This window comes from Narcine bancroftii, chromosome 9, assembly GCF_036971445.1.
Source record: "Narcine bancroftii isolate sNarBan1 chromosome 9, sNarBan1.hap1, whole genome shotgun sequence".
Classification (NCBI taxonomy): domain Eukaryota; kingdom Metazoa; phylum Chordata; class Chondrichthyes; order Torpediniformes; family Narcinidae; genus Narcine; species Narcine bancroftii.
The window spans coordinates 23,548,878-23,573,802 of NC_091477.1; the positions used below are offsets into that span (position 1 = coordinate 23,548,878).

Below are 24,925 nucleotides of genomic sequence, written 5' to 3' on the forward strand. Positions count from 1 at the left end.
AATGGTTAGTGCATTTGCCATATATGTACGCGAGGCCATGTACATGATGGAGCCTGTATTTAAGTCAATGTGTGTGTGAGCCCTCACCGATCTGACTGCAGTCGAAGTGAAAAAAACACAGCCTTTTCATCATCTTGTTAACACCCTAATCATTAGGCATTGAAGCCAAGCTCTATTATTTGACAAATAGTAGTTGCATGAATAATTCCAGTAATTTACTATGAAAAATACTAAGTTTTGTGCTGATTGGAATTGGGAAGATGCATCCCACTTGATTTCATTGCTCTAATCTAGTATTTAATTGATGCCACTTGATAGCTGGGTGTCTAGTCTGTAATGAGCTACTTATCATAATTGAAGACCGTAAGACATCGAGTATGTTTGGACTATTTGGCCCATCAAGTCTATTCTACCATTATTTACTATAATTTTCAACCCTATTTTCCTCCCTGTAACTTTTGATTCCCTTCCTGATAAAGGACATATCTACCACTGCCTTAAATATTCCCAGTGATTGGCCTCCACAAATTCACACCCTTTGGGTAAAGAAATTCCTCTTCATCTCTTTTTTAAAAGTGATGTTTTTATATTCTAAGGCTGAGCCCTCTGGTCTTAGATTTCCCCCCATTTTAGGAAACATACTCTCCACATCCTCTCTATCCAAGCCTTTCAGTATTCAATTGGTTTCGATGTGATCCCCCTCATTCCTCTAAACAATCAATTGTTCCTGATATGAAAACCCTTTCACTCTGGGGATCATCCTTGTGAACTTCCTCTGGAACCTCTCCAATGCCAACATATCCTTCCTCAGATATAGACACGAAAACTGCTCACAATATTTCCAAGTGTGGTCTGATCAATGCCTCATCATCACATCCATTCTTTTACATGTTATCCCTCTCGAAATGAATGCGAGCATTCCAATTGACTTCCTTACTACTGACTTGCATGCATGTTGTCCTTTAGAGATTCTTGCACAGGGATTCTCAAGTCCCTCTGCGCCTTTGATTTCGTTGCCCATTTAGAAGATATTCTTTGCCTCTATTCCTTCCACTAAAGTCCATGATCACACACTTCTTTACACTGTATTCCATCTTCCATTATCTTTCCAATTTCATAATCTGTCTGTGCCTCTTGTGGACCCAGTGCTTCTTCAACTACCTGTCCCTCCTCCAATCTTTGTATCATCCACAAAAGGCAACAAAGCTATCTAATCCATCATTCAATCTTTGATCTGCAACTTGAAGAGCCCCAGCACCGAACTCATTGGTCACCAGCAACCAACCAGAAAAGGCCTTTTTATCCCTACTCTCCGTTTCCTGTCGGTTAGCCAGTTTTCTATCCATGGGCTCTCATCTTGCTCAGTAGCCTCATGTGCAGCACCTTGTCTTATGGATGCTGAATCCAATTAACAGAACACAAGAATTCAAGTTTTCCAAGTGAATTCACTGAATTTAGTGCCTCTTTGATGTGTTCATTAAAATGACTGCTTTACAGAACACAAGAATTCAAGTTTTCCAAGTGAATTCACTGAATTTAGTGCCTCTTTGATGTGTTCATTAAAATGACTGCTTAGCTCTTGGATTGGAAGGGATGACCTATAAAATTTGGGGTAATACACATTATGTCACAGAAATAAAGTGATAAGAATGGCTTTCAAAGAAGTTCAGAAATTTGAATCCTACTAATTCTCCTTTAATATCATCTGAACTTTATGCTGCCACGAGGAAATATAAATTTAGGTGAAGTAGATCAAATTCACCTGATGCCTCTGGGTCAGAGCACTATTATTTTTAGAATCATACTAATTAAAGTTGATCACAGAGGTAGGTGGATTGAAAAAGTATTTGCTTCCTGTCTCTCCCCAGATGGAAAATGGACATTGTGCTGTGATCTGCCCTAAATTTCTCATTTGCATTAAGAATGATTACAGATACTCAACGATGTACGTCCGAGTTCAGTTCTGACCGACTGGTTGTATCTCGAAGTGGATGTAAGTCGTATGTATGTTAGCATGGCATGTAGTTCCCATGCTATCAGTCCCCAGAGTGATCCCACTGCCCTGTGCTCTCCCAACAACCTGCTATCAGTCCTCACACTGATCCCACTGTCCTGTGCTTTCTCGACAACCCACTATCAGTCCCCACACTGATCCCATTGCCCCGTGCTCTCCCGACAGCCCGCTATCAGTCCCCACACTGATCCCACTGCCCCGTGCTCTACTGACCACCTGCTATCAGTCCTCACACTGATCCCACTGTCCTGTGCTTTCTCGACAACCCACTATCAGTCCCCACACTGATCCCATTGCCCCGTGCTCTCCCGATAGCCCGCTATCAGTCCCCACACTGATCCCACTGCCCTGTGCTCTCCCGACAGCCCGCTATCAGTCCCCACACTGATCCCATTGCCCCGTGCTCTACCGACCACCTGCTATCAGTCCTCACACTGGTCCCACTGCCCCATGCTCACCCAACAGCCCGCTATCAGTCCTCACACTGGTCCCACTGCCCTGCGCTCTCCTGCCAGCCCACTCTACCTGTACAGCATTCTTTTCATCTGAGAACTGAGAGATAGTGATGTACACAATGCCAGGATATCATCTGACTCTTTCTATCATACGTACGCAGTCATTAGCACTGGTGGACAGAGAGTGTAATTTTTATATTTACAAATATTTTTTTTTAAACTTGTTCATTTTTTTTGATCGTATATATGGATGGTTGTAAGTTCCATAGGTTGTAAGTGTTTCATCGTGCATTCGTATGTGTGAGTTCATGGAGTATCTATTTGGATGAGAATGTGGAAAGCTGTTAATGTCTTTGTTCAAAGTTTAAATGGACATATATGGCATCACATAGAACCCTGAGTTCTTTTTCTGCAGGCCAGGAAGAGTTTCTGTAGCTTTAAATTGTACTTCAAGATGTTTTCTGATGGCCCATGTGCATTTATGAAACCAGCTACGTGTATGTGAAGAGCTTAGATTTTCCTCTCTGGCTCAAGTGGATTTCTTTGGGTCAGCCCTTTACTTTTACGCAGCATTTGCTGTTGTTCCTGCTTGTTGGTGGGTCTGGGTACAGTGAACGGGTTAGAAAGACTGATGAGAAGGAGTGGAACGTGGCAGGTGAACAGAAGCTGTTGTTTCTGGAGTAATCGATTGGAAGACCTTTCCTTAAAAGAATTTTGTGAGATTCACAGCTCTTAGGCTGCAGAAAAGTCACAAGAAAAGTGGAAACAAAGGGGTGGTGCTGCGTGGGGAGGGGAGACTCAGTACTCCCTCAAGGGGTCCAGCCACTCAGTCTGACTTCTGTCAACTCCATACAGGCTTTAACTGGTCTGTTAAAGGAGCCAACAGTGGTTTATTTTAAAATCCTGCGACTGCGCGGTCTGGGCCCAAGGTAACCTCGCCAATGTATGGCAGCGGCCAAGAGAGCTTGTAGACGTGGAGGAAGCAGAGAACTGGCTCAGGGCACCAGAAACTTGGGAGACCACCCCATTGTTTGAGAAGGTGAAGCAGAGGAGATGAAACATGGGACGGTGACCACGGTGATGGACCGATGAGGGGCTCTGAGGCTGAAAAACGCACAGTCAGCAGGCTGTTGTGACTTGAGATGAGGAATACACACAGGCTGTAGGCTGCTGGCAGCTGCGGTCAGGGGACTGACACCATGCTGTGGTTTGCTGGAGTCTGGCTGAAAAGGTACCAGGTATCAGAATCAGAATGTGAAAGGGTGACAAGGGCGCTGAAGGTTTCCTGATCATGTCAAAGGTTTGCCGGTAGTTTGGACTGAAGCCTGTGTGACTAGAGGGTGTGGGAGCACTGGAGATAAATCCATGGACACTCAATGACTCTGGAGGGACTCTGTTTTGCTTCCCTTCTCTTACTAAGGAGCGGTGGCAATTTGCACTAATGGCATATCATTGTCTGCCTTCTAGTGGACTAAACAAAATTTTGTGTCAGATCATATTTTCTATTTTATTATATGATAATAAAGGAATCTTGAATCAATCAAACTGACTTGAAAGGATTTAAATAACGAATGAGTTCAAGGTGAAATTAGTGACTGAAGAACAGCCCAACAATATTTCCACCCACCTTACGCCTACATTTGGTGGGAAAAAAACAGATGAAGTTGTGCATATTTTGACAAACAGATAAAAACAGAGCTATAAGATGTAAAATTTTGTGTTGACAGACTTTTGTATCTTGAATATTTGGTGAAAGCACTATACATATCCCTAAAAAGAATCACAGTACGGAACCCATTTGAACCTCTGACTTTTGAACATTTGCTCCTAAAGGAATGTGTTTTGCATTTAACCAACAATGAAACAAGCTTATTTGTGACAAACGTGAACCCTAAACCAGAAAATGGCATTGATCAAATAACAGCAATGGTATAAAATGAACTGTTAAGATAGATCTTTAGTGTGTTGCTTAAAAGAAATGAATTAATGAATGAAACTGGGCCAGTGTGTTGGTCACAAGATAAATTTAGATAATAATTTGAGTTCATGGCCATAGTTCAATGCACCCAAGGCCCACAAAGTCTGGACTTCGCATTGAAAGTAAATGGTGTGTGGCGATCAATCATCCAATGAGCTCGGGGGAAAAAAAAGATTCTGTAGAGATCAACCTATTTTTCTATAATTCTCATCTCCTTTAAGTCGAATACTAGGAATACTCAACATGTCACAATAAACCACATCAAAGCTGATATGTCATCAATCAAAATGTTAACTGCAGGTGTTGAATTTTTTTTTAGTTGTTTTCAGAATTTTAGTAATTATTGTTGTCTTTTTAGATGTTTTTGTTATTAGGGTCCCTTTAGTGGTGAACCTCTATTCAGTCCCTTCAATGCCAAACCATTGATCTTGTGCTGCAATCAACTCAATGGATTGCTCTCTTCTGCCTTGCAAGGGAGGCAAAGATAGGAGTCACTTGTTTGGCGACCTGTGGAAACTAAAAGGGAAAGTCATCAAATTATTGCACATGATTGACTCATTTTAAAAATCAAAATTCTGAGTTTATTCTGTAATATCCCTTGTGGTCACCAAATGTTAACCATGTGACTGAAAACAGATATTCTATGGAATACATTGTCGCCTTTCTGAAGCTGAATGTATGTACAATTACTTTGGAGTTTTGAGTGCTTGAACTTGTTTGTTTAGGATCAATTTCATGGGGGACTGCAACTCCCATGGATGTTGTCAAAAGTCGTCTTCAAGCTGATGGAGTTAGTGAGACAAAGTACAAGGGAATACGACACTGCATTCAGCAGTGTTACCAAAAGGAAGGACTAAGGGTAAGTGAAAAGACAATTGCGTTAGATCATTTTTGAGTGAAAGAAATAACTGGTTTTTAAAAGGGGTTAAGATAAAACTGGTCAAGGTGAGTGAAACATGCTTTTGGGGTAGTGCCTTGTACTGTGTTGATAAACAATTCCTTTACCAAAAGCAGCAAGGCCTAAATAGCTGGGCTCTAAACCTTGATGTTCTCAGCCTGAATGCTAGTAAATTTTAGTCTTGAATTCTGAATCTCCTCTGCTGGGTAAATCCTGAACAAAAATCCAAAACATTTTGTCTGTAAGTTTAAGTTCACAACCTAAATTATGGCTATGTTGACCTAGATTCTTCCTCGAGACAAATTCTAAATTCTAGTAACTGGGCTCCGTTTATTGTTTGATGCACTACATGGACACTGAATGCAAGGCTAGCACCCAATCAGGCAATCACTGCATTGCTATAAAGCCCAGTGGGGAAAAATGTAATGAGAAAACTTTAAACCCTGAATGATTGCTGGTGTTTTCTGACAGCAGCCATTGTAGACTCACAGATACCATGAATAATGGGGTAAAAGATGCTCTTCATGGCAGTTAGAGCACAGCAGTGCAAAACCTGGCATTAACATGAGGGAGGAGGTGAGGGAGAAAGGGAAGTGAAGCGAGGCACTGTAGTGTGGCTCAGTATCCCTGTGTGATGGTGTGGACCCAAGTGGCTTCAAGCCACAGCAGGTTACTGATTCATCAAGGGGCCACTGATTTCAGACATTGGAATCGTTGGCAACGATCCTTGTGAATAAACGTGGAGTTCAGAATAAAAATCTGGTAAAGCCAGAAGCCAAAATATTAATGTCTCCATGGAGACACATTAATCCATGTTAGCTACATTTTGATGGGCTTCCCATATGTTTTTGGACTGTAACATTTAACAATTTTGTTGCTGCTGTGCATTAGACGACATAATTAGATACATGCCTGGAATTGGACATCCATCATTTGAATCAAGGTGAATCACATCCAAAATAGCTCAGGTAAATTTCCCAATGATTGTTAATCGATGGGGCATTTAATGCATTTAATGTTCCACTTCCTTCCCTATTTTCTCTCACCTCCATAACATTATATGCAATTTTTGAAAATTAAAAATTAAATGATGATACAGCATGGTAGAAGGCCCTTCCAGCCCTTGAAACCCATACCACCACAATTATACCTCTAACTTACTAACCCTGTTCATTGGGAAGGTGGAAGATAACCAAAGGACCCAGAGAAAAACCACAAAGGTCATGGGAGAACATACAAGCTCCTTATAGACATGCTGGCATTTTGTGTTTTAGGGAACTGTGGCTATATGTTCATCAAAGCTCCACCGTCAAGTTTTGTAGCTGAAAGGGGTAAGGGATAAACAAAACTTTAAGTAAGGTTTCCTTCTTGAGAAAGAGATTTAAAAAAAAAAACAAGGCTGTAATGTGGGTCAGAGTCGTACAATGCTTGTCCCATTAACCTCCTTGTGTCTGAGGAATAAAGATTCCGCCTTTCCAGATCTCCTCCTGATTTCTCAAGGCCTCGAGACTTTGCAACATTTTGATGAATCTCCTCTGCATCCCTTCTAACATTGATATTCTTTCTATGGCTGGGCAACCAGAACTACACATCGTGTGGTCTCATCATTGCCTTGGTCAGATTATGGTGAGGTCTGAAGATTTGTGCTCAATAACCTGACCAAGGAAGGCAAATGTCCCAATTACCTTCTTTACAACCCTGACCACCTGAGTTGCCACTTTCGGGGAACTATGCACCTGTGCTTCTTAGTCTCTCTGTTCTATCATACTGGCCAGGGCCTTGCTATTTGCTGTTGAAATCAAAAGTGCAACATTTTGGACTTAATACATTTAAAGATACCTAATCAAAATCAGTTTGGTTTAGCAGGATAAGTTAACCAGTTAGAAAGGAACAAAACTGCAATCACAAGCTCTCAGTGAACTATTGTGTGTTGACAGATGTATGGACATACTAGAGAGCTATCAGGGGAGGGTAAATTGCTGATTCTTTAGATTGGGGACATTGCATTCATTAGACATGTGGTGCCATCATTGAAAATAATGTAACAAATATGGATATAACAATTGAATAATGCATATATAATGATTGATTTGTGTGGGAATTTATTTTTAATCATATGTTTTATTCATTAGGTATTTTTTAAAGGAACAGCTGTGAATGCTATTCGTGGATTCCCCATGAGTGCAGCCATGTTTCTAGGATATGAACTCGCATTGAAAATATTGCAAGGTCAATAAGCAGAATGAACACTTGGATCCGGACAAGTTTGTCGAGTTTTATTGTTCTTTTTCCCCAATGAACAATTCATCAGATTTATGAACAAAATAATTCTGTTATCTCCTTGGTTCCTAATGTCAGTGACAGAAATATCGGACTGCACTAAAATTACTCAGAGTGGTGGTATATTTCAAAAGTGTTCCCTGGAAAGCCAAATACAACAAATATAAAGGAAAGGAAAAAGAATTGAATTTTAGAGAAGAATCTGTAGAGCTGAAACTTCAACCAACAAGCTTTTGTTTTTCCACCAACCTGCCTGGAAGTCCCAAAATAAAGAATATCGACTAAATGCAAAATAGGGGGAGAGAAAAAAAAATCAGAATCTGGTTGGATTATGTGGTAGAAGTGGTAAACCAGAAATTAGTGCCATTAGTTTGCAGAAACATATTTATCTCTGCATTATTGATGACAAGATGAGATTTTGATAGATTCATTATGCAGAATAGAAAAGCATTTGCTCCATTTTTGTCCTGCAGCTGTAAAAGAGCCACCCAATCAATTCCACTCCCTGTTATCTGATTTCTATTATTCCCCTCTTAGTTTAAAAAAAAACAATGCACACTTTTTTATCAAATGTATAATTCCCTAAAAAGCCTTCATGGAGGATTAATAAAAATCTTTGTTCAGTGAATGCATTAAAGCTGCAAGAGAGGGACTTTATGTGGAAAATTATATTTCTTGGAGATTTCTTCTCCAGTGCTGAATTTTGGTGCCTCACCTTTTCTAAGAATTTAAAAACTTCTTGCAAAGCTAAAATCACTAACTATTTATGACAGCTGACAGAATTGTAAGCTTTGACCTTGGACTTTATCGACTCTTGACATGCTATGAAGCAAATCCACTTTTTTTTTGAGATTTCTAAATGACTGTTCACATGGTGGATAGAAGCCTAATTTTATTTTTAATATGAGTCACTTTCTATTGTTAAGTAACTATTAATTGGATATCATCATTGTGTCCATGTGTTAAAATTGGGTTGCTATTATGGAAGAGGAAGTCATCCCTTTTATTGATGTGCAAGAATTTATCTTTATCTTTATTCCACTCTGGAGTCCAAGTCAAAGGCTACTGTGATTATGTTGGCTTATGTATTTTACAGATAATATTATGAACCACACAAAAAGCAGTACAATATTATTTAAATATATCATGGAAAAATATATCTAGACTACAACATGTAATTAAACAGCATCCAAAGAGAATAAAATCTCAACAAGTCTTAAGATTGTAACAGTTGGACAACACCCCAACTTTAATTTTAATGTTTTGATTACTGTATTCACAAAACAATGTATTTTCCACTGTAAATTAGATACCATGTATCTGTTGTGTATATTACAAATGAAAATATTGCTTGTTCCAGGCCAGAAGAGGGTGCAGTGAACCTTCTGTGCGTGGAAGGGATAACTTGATCTTGCGTTTTATTTTTCTGATTGTATTTTCTGATTTTATTTTCCTATTTCAATTTGTTATCTTAGGTTTTGCACCAAATTGCACATGGCATTATGGTCTTGAATGACAAATATTTCACCACTCTGCTGTGTTCTTCTTTATATCCATAGGGAGGCATCGATTGGAAAGGGAGCCTACTTTTAATATATTGATAATGCGTCGGAGTTCACTCAGTTGACTACAGCTGATGGAATCAGAAACCTTGAGAACTATATGCCATTTGTAATTAATTTAGAAAACAAAACAATAATAACTTAACTTTTTATTATCCTGTTTGTTCATTTACCTTTCAGTTCCCTTAGTTTACTTTCAAAATGTGTGCAAAGATGTATAGTATTGTGAAAAGTCAATAGCGACAATATTTCCAAAATGTCATTCAATTTCTGTGAAAGACCAACATTTTTATCTGTTGACTGTGACAGTCAATATTGAAGATCAGAATAACTTTTGTTATAGTCAATTTGTTTAATTTAGACATACAACATGGTAAAAAGCCCTTTTGGCCCATGAGCCTGTGTTTCTTTGTTAAAATGCTCTTAAACTGTAATCATTTAAGATGGAGAAATGTGTTGTGACAAATCATACAAGTTAACCATTTTTCTCCATTACAATGAAAACTTGCAAGAGTGAAAATTCAGTGAGGGAAATGATAACAGTGCATTATTACTAGATTTTGAATGCTTCAACTCTGCCCCACACATTTAAAGGATAGCATAGTGGGTGAATGGCACCTGGTAAAATTCATTTGTTTCTATCTGGGGCAATGAAAGAGAGATAACAGGTGCCAGCTTTATGGAGGCACTTCTCCAAAAGAATGCAAAGGACATTTGATGGGTCAGCCCTTGGAAGAAATCAATGAACAACGAGAAGCCTTGTGTATTGCAGGAAATTCTATGCTCAGTGTTAATGCACTGAGAGGAATCTGGCAACTGGTTAATGCTGGGCTTTGTACACTGATTGGAGCTCATATGAGGAATGCTTGGCTACATCTTCATGGATACAACTATGATATATGGTGTGGCAATGCAGCAAAAATAGAATGCAGTAGTGGAAGTTCACACTAATGACATATTTATTAAGACCACATTTGGAATATTGTATAGGTCATTGCATTACAAGAAGAGTGCAGAGGCTTTGGAAAGGGTGCCTGGATTAGAGTGTATTCACAAGGAGAGGTTGACAGACTTGGATTGTTTTCTCTGGAGTGTTGGATGCTGGTAGGTGACCTGAGAGAAGGATATGCAATTATGAGAGGCACAGATAATTGTTTTCCCAGGCCAAAAAATGCTGTAATTAAAGCTGCTTCAGGGTAGATAGAAAAGCTAGTGTGGGGAGTGGGTACGCCATTTTTAATGAGGCAAGACATAACAGCTTAGAGAAGATATTTTTCGATCATCCAGTGAAACTATATGGTTAAACTGATAACTTTGGGGCTGTATTATAGGCCCCCTGGTAGTCAATGGGAATTGAAGGAGCAGATGTGTTTCTTTAAATTTAGACATACGGCACAGAAACAGGCCCTTCTGGCCCACGAGCCTGTGGCACCCTAATACTCTAATTAACCTATAACCCTCATATGTTTTTGATGAGGTGTAGTGAAATTGCAGATAGCTGTAAAACTAAAGAGGTAATATTAATGGGAAATTGTAACTTTCCTTGTATTGTCTTGGTCACCCTTCGTACAAAGGGCTTGCACAGGGCAGTATTTATCAAGTGTGTCTGTGAGCTTTATCAATCAAAACACTGAGGGCAAGAGAGTGTAACACTGGGTCTCTTCTTAGGGAACAAGATGGGGCAAAGGATTGAAGTGACACTAGGGGAACACTTATGGACCCATGAGCATAATTCTATTAGCTTTAAAATAGTTATGCAGAAAGATGGAACATGTGCACCAGTTAGTCCTTGACTGATGCAAGGCTGATTTTGGAGCAATTAGGCAGGAACTTCCTGAATTTGATTGGGAGATTATGTTTGCAAGGGAAATGGCTGCATTGAGATGTTTTTAAGGGTGAGATAGCAAGAATTCAGGCACTCCATTTTCCTGTTAGGGTGAAGGGGAAGGCTGGCAAATTTATGGAACCCTGGTTGATCAGGAATATTGAGGCTCTAGTCAAGACAAAGAAGGCAGATTTAAATAGTGGGGATCCAACCAATCTCAGGAAGTGTAAGAGAACATTTATACACATCACATAGGAGTACATTCAAGAGGGAAATCAGGAGGGCAAAAAGAGGGTATGAGATGGAACTGACAAGCAAGATAAGAGAAAATCCCAGGTTATTCTACAGATATATTAAAAATGAAAGAATGGCTATAGAGAGAATTGGTTCTATTAAAGATTAAAATGGCTGTTTTTGTGCGGAGTCATGAAAGATGGGTGAGATTTTAAATGAATATTTCTCTTCAATCTTTACCATGGAGAAGATCATAGAAGCTAAGGAATTGAAGGAAATGTGGCCCTGGACCAGGTAAGAAATACTATGGAGGAGGTATTGGCAGCCTTGGAGAGTGTTAAACTTGACATATCTGCAGGGCCAGATCAAGTCAAGTTTATTGTCACCTGATTGCATAAGTACAACTGAAGCAGTGTTCTCTGGTCCTCAGTGCAAAACATAGACATACAACCAGACATAACATGCTTACAGACAAAATGCATATGCAGGACATGTATTCATATATACAAATAAATAAATATTGTTCATGGATATGGGAGTCTTGACTGGTTAGTGTGTGCAGTTCCCTTTGTTGTTCAGTATTCTCACTGCCCATGGGAAAAAAGTTGGCGGTGCTGGTTCTGACCCTCCTGTATCTCTTTTCCAATAGGAGCAGCTGAAAGATGCTGTGTGTGGGGTGGAAGGGTCCTCATTGATTTTGTGTGCCCTCTTCAGTTAATGATCCGAATGTGTGGAGGAGGGAGACTCTAATAATCCTCTTTGCCACTCTTATGGTCCTGTTGATTGATCTCCAATCCATTTCTCTCCAGCAAGCGTACCACACGGTGATGCAGTTGAGCAGGATGCTCTTGATAGAGCTCCTGTAGAAGGTTGACATAATGGTGGCTGGTAGCCTTGCCTGCTTCAGTCTTCGAAGGAAGTGCAGTCACTGTTGTACCTTCCTGACATGATGTGTTTCTATGATAGGTCACTTAGGTAAGTGAATTCTGAGGAAAATGGTGCTCTCCACTATATACTTGTTGATGTGTAGTGGTGGATGATTGTTTCTGATCTTCCAGACCATCTCCTTCATCTTGTCCATGCTGAGACTCAGACTGTTACTCTCACACTATATCACAAGATTTTCCAGCTCTTCTTTGTAGTGCGACTCTTCATTGTTGCTGATGAAGCAAACTAGTGTGTCATCTGCAAATGATTACACTGTTGGAGCTGGATTTGATGGTGCAGTCATGGGTTAGTAGCACGAACAGGAGCAGGCTGAGCTCACGGACCTGAGGTGTGCCAGTGTTCAGCGTGAAGTTGCTCAACATTCTGCTATCAAACCAGACAGATTGTGGTCTTTCCATTAGGAAGTCCAGAATCTAGTTATAAAGAGATGTGTTGAGTCAAGGACAGGTTCTCCACCAGCCTCTGGGGAATAATTGTATTAAGCACTGAACTGAAGTCGAACTGCATCCTGGCATATCTGGTGTCATTCTACAGGTGGGTCAGGATGGAGATGCATTCCATCACCAGATGAAGCATTTCAAAATGGTGGAGGTCATTGCTACAGGCAGTAGTCAATGAGGCCTGTTATTGTCATCATGTTGGTTACTGGGATGATGGTGGGTGTCTTGAACCCTGCAGGAATGATGGACTGCTGCAGTGAGATGTTGGAGATGAAGTGCATCCTCATCTTCCTGGTGGGAAGCTAGGAGCGAAAGTGTGGAGATCCTTGCTGAGATATTTACATCATCTTTGGCCTCATGTAAAGTGACTGAAGGATGGCCAATGTGCCAATACATAAAAAGGGCAGCAAAAGTCAGTCCAGTAAACATGTTGTAAGTGGTCGGAAAACTGCTGGAGGGGATTCTGTGGGACTGGATCTGCCAGAATTTGGAAAGACCGGGACTGATTGGAGGTAATCAGCATGGTATCAAATGTGGCAGGTCATGTCTCATGAAGTTTTGAATGGGATACAAGGGACATCATGCTGTGACTCCACTTTTTATACCGTTGATAGGCGCCTGAAACATGGTCATAGGGAAGGGGGTGGGGGAGGTGCGGAGGGGGTGATAGAAGGATTGCAACTTTTAAGAGGATTTCAAATTTATTGTGAGAGTACATACATGACATCACATACAATCCTGAGATTTAAAAAAAATTATTTATTAGTATCTTTCATACATTTCAAATTAACTTGCAATATCATCACATAATAGATACTAAATAATTTTAAATTTCCCCCTTCCACCATCCCTGCAGATAGATGTAAAAGATAGAAAAAAAGAAAGAACACATTCATTGTAATAATTATAATCACATTAATTCATTTTTTGATGAAAATACCATGGGGGGGGGGGGGTTGGATTAAAAGATCTGGATTAGTCTATATTCATAAATCTCATATGGCTCCCAAATTTGATAATAATCATCTCTCATAATTTTTTCCAGTGGGAGACTATATTGATTTCATTAACCATTCTATTTTTACATTACTTTTCATTTTCCACATTTTAGTTACACACTTTCTTGCTACTACCATTGCTAAACTCAAAAATCTCTTTTTAATATTTATCTAATTACAACGTAATGTCTTCATCATATATATTACCCAACAAAAACAATTCTTGGATCTAATTTAACCTTCACTTTCAATATCTCCTCTAACATAACACATAATTCTTTCCAGAATTATTTTTTAACCTTCTCATACAACCATACTGAATGCAAGAAATTACCGATCTTTTTTACATCTAAAACATAGAGAAGAAAAAATTAGGTTAAATTTATTCAACTTATAGGGTGTGTAATACATTTGATGTAAAACATTATACTGAACCATTTTATATCTAGCATTGATTGTATTAGTTACAGTATCCCTACAGTTTCATCATAGTTCTTGAATTTGTATATTTAAATCCTGTTCCCACTTCAATTTAGTTTTATACGAATCTTTCTTTTCCTTTATTTCTTGTAATTTATTATACATAGTAGTTATAAATCTTCGAATAATAAAGGTATCTGTTACTACATATTCAAATTGACTATGCTACGGAAGTCTCGTCCATTCCTATTTACTTCTTCAAATAATATACAAATATTGTATTTTGTAATATCCTGTATTTCTCCTTTAATTGATCAAATGTCATAAAAATTGAACCTCTAAAACAATCTTGTATTTTCTGTATGCCTTTCTCATACCAGTTGTCAAGTAAAGAATTATTTATTGTAAATGGAAGAAGTTGATTTTGTCTTAAAGTATAATTTCTTATACCTCTTTCCACATATATCCAGTTCCATATTCGAAACCGATGTTTTAAACTTGGTACTTCTTTTCTACCTTAAAAAATTTAATAGTTCCATTTATACAATATTTGGTCTGGATTTTCTTCACCTATATTATTCATCTCAATATCTACCCAAGATGTTTTCTCTTCCCTTTGATACCAAGAAGACAAAACTCTCAATTGAGCTGACTTATAATAACTTTTAAAATTTGGTCATCTCACACCTCCTTGACCTTTTTTCCATGTCAACTTTTCCATACTTACACTTGCTGATTTTCATCTCCTTAAAAACTCCATAATATTCTTATTTAATCATCTAAAAAAACATTTCAGGCATCTGAATTGGTAATGTTTGAAATAAGTATTGAATTCAAGGAAAAATATTCATTTAAACACAATTCACCCACACTATTAACATCGGTAATTCCTTCCATCTTTTTAAATCTTCCTCCAATCTTTAAGAGTGGTAAATAATTCAATTTATACAAATTCAATTGCTTACTTACTATTATCCCCAAATATTTAACCCCGTCACTTGGCCATTTAAATTTTACTCACTTTTTACATTGTGTATAATCTGCATTAACCATCGGCATAATTTCACATTTATCCACATTAACCTTGTATGCTGAAACTAATCCATATTCTGTTAATCTATTCAGTGAAGTTTTGGGTTTAGTCAAGTATACTATAACATCATCTGCAAAAATACTAATTTTATGAACTTTGTCTCCTATCTCAAAAACTATAATTTCCTCATCCCCTCGAATAACTTCAGCTAACAGTTCTATTACCAATACAAATAAGAATGGTGAAAGTGGGCAACCCTGCCTGGAAGACCTTCATAATCTAATCAAACCCAATATTTGACCATTTACTACTACTTTCGCCTTTGGTTAATTATACAGTGCTTTTATTCCATTTATAAATTTATAAATGTCTCTGGAAATCCAAACCTTAAATAAAAGTCCCATTCTAATCTTATCAATTTTTCTGCTACCTGCTGCCTTTCTTTTTGTAATAAATCCTGTCTGGTCCATATTAATCAATTTGGAAGTATCTTAACCAAACAATTAACCCACAATTTGGATACAATTTTATAATCTACATTTAACAAAGATATTGGTCTATATGAAGCTGTTTGTAATGGATTTCCCCCCTTTTTGGTATTACTGTTATCAATGCCATCTTTAAAGGATTCTGGTATGTCATTTACTTCTCTTATTTGATCTAATATCTCTTTAAGCATTGACACCAACAGTTCCTTAAATAAAATTCTACTGGAAAACCATCTCCTGGTGCTTTATTATTTTGCAATGTTTTCAGAACCTCATATCTCAGCTTCTGCAAAGGAATTAGATAATTCTTTCCTCTCCTCTTCACACAAATCTGGTAATTGAATTTGCTACAAATATTCCTCTATTTTAATTTAATCTTATTTTAACTCAGATTTGTATAACTTCTCATAAAACTCTCTAAAATTTTCATTTATTTCCATTGATTTAATAAACCATCTGATCATTCTTGTCTTTCGTTGCTACTACAGTCCTAGATACCTGATCTTTCTTTAACCTTTTTTTTAGTTTGCAAAATGTCTCTTTCAACTCTATATTTTTGTATTATATTAAGCTTGACCTTTTTTGTTTCCATTAATTTCTTCCTTTCCTCATTTGGACTAATTTTTATTGTTTTCTCTAAATCAGTCATTTCCTTTTCTAATTGACTGACTTCCTTTAAATAGTCCTTTGTTAATTTTACCTTATAGCTAATTATTTGTCCTCTTATATATGCTTTTAAAATATCCCATATAACAAATTTATTCTTTACTGAATCTTTATTATTTTCCATAAAGAACTTAATTTGTTTTCTTACAAAATCACTAAAATCCTTTTCATCAATACCTTATTTAATCTCCACCTATATCCACTAATTTTTTCTTCCTCAGATTCTATTGACAACAACAAAGGGGAATGGACCAAGATGGTGCGTACCAAATATTCCACATGTTGTATTCTAGATTGAACTTGAGCTGCCAATAAAAATATATTAATTCGTGAATATGTCATATGTCAGAAAGAATAAAATGAATAATCTATCATTTATGTGTATTTTCCTCCAAATATCTATCAATCCCATATCTACCATTAATTCTTTTACTTCTTGAGACATTTTAATGTCTCTTACATATTTTTCTGATTTATCCATTTTCAAATTTAATGTCAAATTAAAATCTCCTCCCATCAAAATTTTACCATTAGCATTTGACAGTTTCATAAAAGCGTCTTTCATAAATTTACTATCTTCTACATTAGGAGCATATAAATTCAACAAGGTCTAATTTTCTGAATATATTTGACATTCTACCATAACATATCTTCCTGCCACGTCCTTTTCTACATTTAAAATTTTTACAGGTAGATTTTTATTTATCAATATTTCAACTCCTTGAGCCTTTGAATTAAATGAGGCTCCCACTCCTTTACCTACCCAGTGCCTTTGTAATTTATCTAATTCCTTCTCCATTGAACGTGTTTCTTGTTTAAAAATAAAGCTATATATATATTTCATATATACCAATATCTTTTTATGTTTTATTTGATTTTTGTATCTCTTTAACATTAAAATTAATCTTCCCAATCATTTTCAATCAAATTAACCCCTTACTCATCATCCTCCAATCCCCCTTTAACATAACAAAGGCATTATACTTTATTAGATGTATTATACCAATAAATGTGTGGAAAACAGAAAAGCTAAGAAACAAGAAATGATAAAAAATACCCAAAAAGCGCCCACAAAAAAAAAACCCTTTTCATTGCCCTTATCACCCACACACATGATTTGGTGGGCAGCCAGCAATAACTAGCCTCTACATATATCTTAACTACCTATTAATATTGTCTTAACTCCCTCCCTTTATAATTTAAATAAAAGTCAACTAAACATACAATCTTCCAGTTTTACCATCAAACCAAACAGTATACCATCTTAGCAGGCAAAGATTGAACAAAAGCTTTGCCTGCTAATTTATGCTTATCATCAAGAATTTTTTTTAATACAGCAGGATATCTCAAAATAAATGCATATCCCTTCTTCCACAAAACATTTTTGACTACATTAAATTCCTTTCTCTTTTTCAACAGTTCAAAACTTGTATCCGGGTAAAAGAAGATCTTGTTTCCATTTTGGATCATTGGGGCTTGTCTTGCCTTCACTTGCTTTGTTGCTAATTCCAACACTTTCTCTCTCACCTTGTAGCGAAGGAAATTAACCAATATTGGATGTGGGTTTTGACCTTCTTGTGGTTTTGGTCTTAAAGCTCTATGCACTCTTTCAATTTCAATGTCTCCTTTAAATGCTTCCATTCCCAGTACTTGCGGTATCCAACTTTGTAAACATTTCTTAATATCCTGACCATCACCTTCTCTTAGCCCCACAATCTTGATGTTATTTCTTCTACTGTAATTTTCCAACATGTCCATCTTCTGACTGAAATGCTCCTTCATTATTTTTGATTCTGCTTGCAAATTTTTCACCTGATCTTTTAATTGCTGTATTTCCAAATCATTTCCTTTTATTCTTTCTTCCATAACTTCTAATTTCTTATCCATTTGCTTTACAGTGTTCTGCACCTGACCAGTCACATCTCTCATTTCTGTCACTTTATCAGATATGACTTTAAGAGTCTGTTGCAATGATTCTTCCAAAGACCGCAGCAGATTACCCATATATATTTTGACCTCCGAAGCCAATAATAGTTTCTTTACCAACCTCTCTGAATCCTCGTTCTATGTCCAATTCAGCTTCTACCTCTATTAGTTCTTCACCTGGTTCTTCCCCAGACCTGTCAGGTTTTTTTCTTCTCCGTGCAGGTGTGACTCCTCGTGCCTGTGCAGTAAATGTTCTTCCTCAGTTACCAGCGGCCATTGGCGAGGGAGACCTCGGGCAAAGGAGCACAAGATCTCTCCAACTCCCTGGTGTTCACCACGGAGGACCAGCTTCCGAACAGCTCCAGGCTCCTCCTTTGAGGTAGGTCTTATTTCTTTCTCCTTGTCCTTTTCTTTTTACAGCTCTAGCACTGTAATAATGTTTTTTCTTCTTTGGTGGCATCCTGTTCTTTTCTCCAACTCTTCTGATGGTTTCTTTCAATGTCCTTTTAAATTTTTCTGTTTTTTTTACTCTTTTAAACTTTTTTGGGGAGAGTAGGGATTATGCTACTAACCACGTCATTGTGTGACACACCCAAAATTCTATTTTTTGTGATAAGGCAAAATGACCACTTATTGGTAGTGCAAAAAAAATGGACACAGTGTTTACATGTAAACAAAGAACTGTCGACAGATAGCAAATGTAAACAAACTGTGCAATACGGTGAGAATTAAAAAAATCAATTAAGTGCACAAGTAAGAGTCCTTAGACGAGTCCCTGATTGAGTTTGTTGTTGAGGAGTCTGATGGTGGGGGGGGAGTCTGATGGTGGGGGGGGGGGGGGGTAGCAGCTGTTCCTGAACCTGGGGATGTGAATCTTGTGGCACCTATACTTCTTTCCTGATGGCATCGGAGAGAACAGAGCGTGAGCTGGGTGGTGTGGATCTATTGATGATTACTGCTGCTCTCCAATGACAACGTTCCCCGTAGATGTTCTCAATAGTGGGGAGGGTTTTGCCTGTGATGTCCTAGGCTGTGTCCACTACCTTTTGGAGGGCTTTTTATGTTCAGGGGTATTGATGTTGTCCCCCAGCCAGTCAGCACACTTTCCACTACACGTATGAAGAAATTTGCCAGGATTTCTTGTGTCATACCATGGAAGTCAGCCCATGATAAAAGAAAATACACAGCAGAAAACACAGCAAAACCATTTAAATATAGCAGTATGTTTATTCAGCTTCAGTTTCACCGAAGGGGGGGGGGAGTGAGGAAGTACAAGGAAGAGTTCAGTAACTTGCTCTGTGCTGAGCTCTCACTCAGCTCACACAGGTTTCAAATGTGATTTATATAGTAAACTGGGACCAATGTGGTTCTACATTTCTTGGCTCAAGATGCTTAGTAATTGTCACAAATTATTGACAAATAAGTATTCAATATTTTCACTTCTGTCAGCCTTTTTTGTTTGGCCATGTTCATTGAGAAACTGTTCCTTGCTTATCTTCCTGTCACAATGAAATATTGCCAGCTTCAGTCCATTCCAAAGACGATGTTAAAAGACCTATTGTTTAAAGTTTAAATAGGCCTTTTTTATGATGTTACATTCTTCAGCTAATATTCTTTCCTTATCAACAAAAATATACTTTCAACACATGAAAAGTTCAACTCAAAACAATCTTCTAGTCACCCATTTTACTAAAAAGTCCTTATGAAGCTCTTTATTAAAGCATTAATTCAGTTAATGGGTTTAATTAAGATCTGTTGGCCTGCTTTCTATAGCAAGAGCCCCACAATTCTGTACAATACCAGACCCCTGCAAACTCCTCAGCACATAGAGGCACTGACATACTTCCTTCATGATGCCATTAGTATGATGGGTTCAAGTAAGATCCTCCAAGATGGTTACTCCCTGGAACTTAAATTTGCTTACCCTCTCCACCTCTGATCCTGCAATGACCACTGGATTATATACCTCTAATTTCCCCTTCCTGAAGTCAATAATCAGCTCTTTAATTTTGGTGACACTGAGTGCAAAGTTGTTGTTGGTGCACCATTCATTCAACTTTTCATTCTCCCTCTTGTATGTTGACTCATCACCTTTCTTTATACAATTCACTACCATGGTATATTTGGCAAATTTGTAGATGGTGTTACTGTTGTACTGAGCCACACCATCATAGATGTAAAGTGAGTAGAGCAGGGGGCTAAGAACACAGCCCTGTAATGCTCTGGTATTGATGGAGATTGGGGAGGAGATGTTCTTACCAATCCTCACTGATTGTGGTCTGGAGTTGAAAAAATTCAGGATCTAGTTACACAGTGGGGTGTAATTGGAAGGCACATGAATGAGCAGAGAATAGAATGATATAGGTCTTATGGAGACAGATTAGTTTAAATTGGCATAATTATTAGTACAGACAGTTTGGGCTGAAGGGCCTGTTCACCGTTCTCTGTTCACAAACAATAGGTTTATTCTGGGCTAACCAATTACTGTATTTCATCAAGTTGAAAAATTCTGCATCTTTGTACTGAGAGAAATAATAATAATAACATCTAGGGATGCCTTCCCTAATATTGTAAATTGAGAATGAGTTAAGACGAAACTACATTGAGCTAGAACCAAAAGTACAAGACATTGAATGGATTTCCAGCTATGTAAAGAGACATTAAATCTTTGCCCTCCGTCAAGAGATTTTTCTTTGCAGTACATGTGTAAATCTTATGTGATATTGGATGTGTACCTCTAAGAATTTTATTACGTGGCCAACTGGTCACTGTATATAATAATGCTCTGAACAGAATGTTCCTTATGTGAGGCACCAGGTACTCAGTATGAATTTTACTTTGTCTGTAAATTCTTATGGTTAATTAAGCACTTCGTTGGTTTAAATGATATATTATCCTCTAATACATGTTAATAAATTAGATTAAGACACAGCTAAACATCTTCATTTTGTTTAGAGCATCTACGGTGGTTCTTGGAGCAGAGATGATTAAGGAATAATTTTGATAAAGCTGTTCAAAACAATGAACAGTTTTTTTTAAAAAACCCATAAGGAGAAAGTTACCCTGGTGGTAGAAGATCAGTGACTGAAGGAAAGAGATTCAAGATACTTTATAATAAGCTTGTAGTCACTTGAGAGAAAAATATTTTTCCACAAAATATCATTTTGATCTATAATGTATTTCATGGTGGAAAATGATTCAATGTTATTGGGGTTTCATAAGGGAAATGGATGATTGGTAAATGGATGATGATTTAAAGTGAAACCTTGTAGAAGTATTGGGAAAGAACAAGGATGTTGTTTTAAATTTAACATTTATTTCAATTTAAATTTAGGCATACAGCACAGTAACAGGGCCTTTTGGCCCAGAAGCCCATGCTGCCCAATTACATCCAATTGTCTACAATCCCCGGGATGTTCTTGAATGGTGGGAGAAAACCAGAGTTCCTGTGGAGAACCTATGCAGACATGGGGAGAACGTACACGGATTCAAACTCCTGTCCTGATTGCTGGCACTGTAATAGCATTGTGCTAACCTCTACCCTAAACATGTTTAGCTTATCGAAGAGCTGACCTAGACACTACAGATGTGTACCTTCATCATGAGTACTTTCTGTGTTTGATTTTGTGTATTGTTATGAGCCCATAGGACCCATAAACCCAGCAGCAATATTCACCAAGACAAATGATTATTTAAACAAAAGTTGCTTTTAATTATCTTTAAACATGAAAACAGAATCACACTTTAACATATCACAATTGACTTGACTAACCTAAATTAACCCCCTTCTAATTCTTAGCACACGTGTACGTAATGTTCAGAATCTCACTTCTCATTCCTCCAAGTTCACTGGTTGCAGGCAATTCTTATACTGTGCACAGAATTTAACATTTATAAAGTTCACCAGGCTTTGGTGCTTGAAAGGCAAATGGTTACCACTCAGGAAGGTTCTTATTGGTTTTCAGAGAGAGAGATATGTTGTTCCAGGACATCCACAACTGATTCCTTTTTAATCAGCCACATCAGTGTCTTGCTGAACAAACTTGCCCCATCAGGGTTCTCCAGATGATAACCTCTTTCTTTCAGGTCACCACAGAGTTCCTTTTTATTTCTCTTATTCCAAGGGAAACATAAAACAGCCAGTCCTATCCACTTACATGAACCACAGGCCTTTGACCAGGCTGAATTAAGAACCCGTCTTCCAAATGGGGTTTTCCACAGCCTGTCAGCTTGTCTTGTTCCAGTCCAAGCTGGCTGTAACACTGCAGAAGTGATCTCTGTCTCTGTCTCCCTCTCTCTGAGAGACAGCCTGTTTGACTCTTTCCGCTTGCAAAACCACATGACTCTCTTAGAACAGACAGAAGGTGGCTCCGACAAGCTTTTTCATCTGTTGCCTTGGGCACTCTCCAAATCTTTTGCAAAGGCTCTGGGGCTGACATGTCTAGCATTAGCATAGCTCCAGTATTTCAAATAAGATCTGTTTTAAAGTATTTGTTTGTGACCTACTCTAACAAACCTTTCCCAATTTACCTCCCAACAACATATTTATATACTCTGTCACAGTATCAATGGTATCAAAATCCTTTTTTACTCTTCCAAATTAAACCGCATCTCAACCTACCAAACTCAAGGGGACACAAGAAGGGATTTTGTGTGATCCTCATCATTTAATTGTTTAAGTACAAGTATTATTCTTGTAGCTAATCTCTTCAATGACCTCAATATATCCTCTCTGAGGTCAAAATCTTGAAGCAACACACTAGGTAGTTTCATGAAAACTCTTAACAGCTGAACAAAACTTTGTTCTTTAGACTCCTTGGCAGTCTTAATATTGACCTCAAATTTCTGGTAGCTCCCTCCCCCACCTTTTACATTTTCCCACTCCCCCGCTTTCCCTATTGTTCTGGGCCCATTTCTTCTTGTTTTCCTTCTCTTTCTCTCCTCCCACCTTCCCTCTTTTCCTTCCTCCAGCACCCCACGTCCATTCCTTCAGCCTATCATGCATCTTTCTCAGCCTTCCCCATCACCTCTCTGCTCCTTTCTCCCCGATCAGTGATGCTCTTCCCCCCTTCCACCAGGATTCACCTGTCACCTGCCAGTAGGTGTTCCTTCTCCCTCCCTTTCATTTGGGCTACTGCCTGGTTCTTAGTTTTCCTGATAAAAGGTTTTCGGCCCAAAACATCAACTTTTGTTTTCCACAGATGCTGCCGGACACTTTTAGTCCTGTCCAAATGGACATACAAATCCTTTTTCTTCCCCAGAAATCTCTCTCAACATTAAGACAATAACCTAATTTCCCCTTGCTCCTAAGCTAGTAATTCTGTTCAGTGATGTAGCCTATCCATATATCTTTCAAACTTTTTTCTTCCATTCATGTAATGCTTGGTGCTTCATAAGTTATCAGCATCTTCAAACTTACTTCTCTCAAATCCCTGGTACATCTCATTCTGCATCCCCTTTATATCTCTGACCTCCCAACTAACTACAATCTGAGTCAATGTGGGCACTTTAATTTATCATAACAATTTGTTGTGTCCAGACTTGCTCAATGCCACCTGGGAACTCTTCTTCCTTCTATCCTATTTATTGTTTTCAATAAATTCAGGCAGCTCAGTCAGCTATGGATGCTGCTTGTGTTCCCTTTGCTCTGATGGCAGATTTTAATAACTGTCCAAAGAGAAATATTAAACTGAAAGGTTTGTTATTTTATTGAGTTAGCATTCTTCCCCTTCTTAAATCATTACATGTTGGAAATTTCCAGACCAAAGATACTTTCCTGAATTGGAGAGAATCATAAAAGTTCATGAGAGCTTCATGAATAATCCAATACTCAAATCTTCTCTATCAGAAATCTTACCTCATGGTTCCATTTTGCTGCTGCTTTTAAATTACCTTTCCCTGCCATGAAATTGAATACGGAATATTAAGTTAAGAGATCTGCTACCATCTCACCAGAGTTCTGATTTTAAAGAGCCCTCATTCATATTTACCACTCTTTCATAATATGGTATATTTCTTAGCTTTTATAAACAATTGCATTCCTCTTTTTATTTTCATTTCTGTTTTATTTTTAGCAGTTTTTTGATGTATTTTTTTAATAGTTTAACTCATTTGCTGGATTAACAATTAGAATCGTAGAACCATAGAACATTACAGCACAGAAAAAGGCCCCTTCAGCTGTTCTAGTCTGTACTGAACCATTTTCCCCCAAGTCCCACTGGCCTGTACCCAGTCCATAGTCCTCCATACCTATACTATCCATGTGTATGTCCAAATTCTTCTTGCATGTTAAAATTGAGCCCATATTCACCACTTCAGCTGGAAGTTCGATCCACACTCCCACCACTCCTTTTGTGAAGAAGTTGCCCCTCACATTCGCCCTAAACTTTTCCCCTTTCACTCTTAACCCATGTCCTCTGGTTTGTATCTCATCTACCCTCAGTGGAAAAAGCCTATCTACATTTACTTTATCTATCCCCCTCATAATTTTTAGTACCTCTATCAAATCTCTTTCAATTCTTTTATGCTCCAGGGAATAAAGTCCTAACCTGTTTAACCTTTCCCTGTAACTCAGTTCCTTAAGTCTAGGCAACATCCTCATAAATCCATTCTGCACTCTTTCTATCTTATTGATATCTTTCCTGTAGTTAGGTGATCAAAATTGCACACAATACTTCAAATTTGGCATCACCAATGTCTTGTACAACTTTACCATAACGTCCCAACTCCTATACTCAATACTTTGATTTATGAAGGCCAG

General features: G+C 37.9%; 1 protein-coding gene across 9 annotated transcripts in view; it reads left to right on the forward strand.

The window, feature by feature from the left end:
• Positions 1-24,925, forward strand: part of slc25a48 (solute carrier family 25 member 48) — a 146,855-nt gene that overhangs the window by 96,851 nt on the left and 25,079 nt on the right. For 4 of the 9 annotated variants that reach the window (XR_011344803.1, XR_011344801.1, XR_011344798.1 and 1 more), the window contains 4 exons: positions 5,173-5,306; positions 7,478-7,574; positions 11,497-11,540; positions 18,388-18,544. Coding sequence is in view for 3 of the 9 variants with exons in the window: in XM_069898436.1 (XP_069754537.1) it covers positions 5,173-5,306; positions 7,478-7,574; positions 11,497-11,510 (245 nt within the window). In the remaining 6 variants the exon portion in view is untranslated. Of the gene's footprint in view, positions 1-5,172; positions 5,307-7,477; positions 11,778-16,460; positions 16,499-18,387; positions 18,545-21,499; positions 21,786-24,925 lie in introns of those variants that run through there. The other 5 variants (XM_069898437.1, XM_069898438.1, XR_011344800.1 and 2 more) reach the window with 4 other exon arrangements.